This window comes from Penaeus monodon, chromosome 25, assembly GCF_015228065.2.
Source record: "Penaeus monodon isolate SGIC_2016 chromosome 25, NSTDA_Pmon_1, whole genome shotgun sequence".
Lineage (NCBI taxonomy): Eukaryota > Metazoa > Arthropoda > Malacostraca > Decapoda > Penaeidae > Penaeus > Penaeus monodon.
In genome coordinates, this window is record NC_051410.1 from 4,404,627 (window position 1) to 4,406,422 (window position 1,796).

The following is a 1,796-nucleotide window of genomic DNA, read 5'->3' on the forward strand; positions in this document are numbered from 1 at the left end:
GCTGCTTCTGAATTCTCTTCGGATTTCCATTATGTCTTTCTCTCATTTCGACGTCTTTTGCTTTCGTTATCAATCGAAGAACGAAAGGATTAATAGAGAAACAAAATGACATACGCTATGCATACAGACCCCCCAACGGTGATAGTCCCATCACTCGCTATAGCAATTAAACTCAAAATCATCACAAGCAAATCTAATAAACTGCTCTTAATTACACCCAATTCGCACCCATTTCCAGCACGCCCATAATAATAGTAGACCTCAGCTCTCCCGTGGGCGGCTTGGCATGGGCGTCATCCAACAGCACGGTGTTTGTAGCTGTGACAGACGACGGGCGAGCTCACGTCTTTGATATTTCGTTACGCAAGACCAAGGCACTGTGCACGCAGGCGATCCGACAGGGGCGATGGGCACACCTCTCCTGCGTGGCGTTTAACCCTTTCGAGCCTGTTATACTGGTGGCAGGGGAGAGGTGAGTTGGTGGCAGAGGAGGGGGGAGTTGGTGGCAGGGGAGGGGGGAGTTGGTGGAAGGGAAGGGGGGAGTTGGTGGCAGGGGAGGGGGGAGTTGGTGGCAGGGGAGAGGTGAGTTGGTGGCAGGGGAGGGGGGAGTTGGTGGCAGGGGAGGGGGGAGTTGGTGGCAGGGGAGAGGTGAGTTGGTGGCAGGGGAGGGGGGGTTGGTGGCAGGGGAGGGGGGAGTTGGTGGCAGGGGAGGGGGGAGTTGGTGGCAGGGGAGGGGGGGGTTGGTGGAAGGGGAGGGGGGAGTTGGTGATACTGGTAACTGTGATTATAACATGAAAAGGTAAATTGTATTTTAATGGTCGAGGAGATTTAGTCATTGTTGGCAGATAAAATCAATAGTAAATACGTATATCTAGTAAACTATCGTAATACTTTGTAGAACTCCGATCATAAATTTCTGTAGCAACGAATCAAATTTAAACATTTTCGAAAAAAAATAATCTCCCTCCACTTTAGAAAATTGAGTCGGGCTTTAAAAAATACTACAATAATACGTGATAATCTTTTCTCCCGAAAATAATGAGACTAATGCCGTCATTATAATGCAAAACTATACGCTTTTGTTTAAGCATTTTAGAGGTATTGTAACCAGAAAAAACATTGAATTCGTGTTACAGGTCTTCAGAATTTTGCATTTTCGTATAAAGGAACAGAATGAGAGGCTTTTTAGTGTATTGTTTTCATTATAAGGGAAGAAATTGCTAAAATCGAAAAAAATGTTTTGTAACCATTTTCCATCATTTTAATAATATAGGAAGTAGTTTTTAGGATTTTTTTTTTTTTCTATAGAATATATTTCATAACAGTTTATTGTTGGGCAAAGCTTCATATTTACGGTCAGTTTGAAGGGAAAAAAATATTTAATGTATTCTCATTTTTATGGGATTATTCTCTAATCGGCAACTCTCCCAAATTTTCTGATTATACAGTACTTTTTTTTTTCTTCTTTTTTAATGTGTATCTATTTTCAGGGGTTTTATTCTCAGCCTGAAGTTATCACCTAATCTGCGAAAAAAGCACAAAGATGCCAAAGGAGCAGACGCAAACACACTGAAGGAATTAGAACGGGAGAAAATGGAACGCATCATAGCCACCAGCGGCATCTTGCACTCGCAGTAACATATCGGCATCAGCGCCATCTCTTTACCGTAAGGGCAAACAGTTGACCAACTTTTGTCTTGCTGCATTGAGAGGTGATTCGGAATCAACATCAGTGCCATGTTTGACTGCAATAAAAACAATTCAAACAACAGCTGTGTACTTCGACTGAAAGGCAG

General features: G+C 43.1%; 1 protein-coding gene across 1 annotated transcript in view; it reads left to right on the forward strand.

The window, feature by feature from the left end:
* The window catches only part of LOC119589305 (dynein intermediate chain 1, axonemal-like), a 16,941-nt gene extending 15,151 nt beyond the window's left edge, over positions 1-1,790 (forward strand). The window contains exons 12-13 of the mRNA XM_037937927.1: positions 239-472; positions 1,491-1,790. Coding sequence (XP_037793855.1) covers positions 239-472; positions 1,491-1,638 — 382 coding nt within the window. The 3' untranslated portion in view covers positions 1,639-1,790. The remainder of the gene's footprint in view (positions 1-238; positions 473-1,490) is intronic.
* The last annotated feature ends 6 nt before the right edge of the window (positions 1,791-1,796 follow it).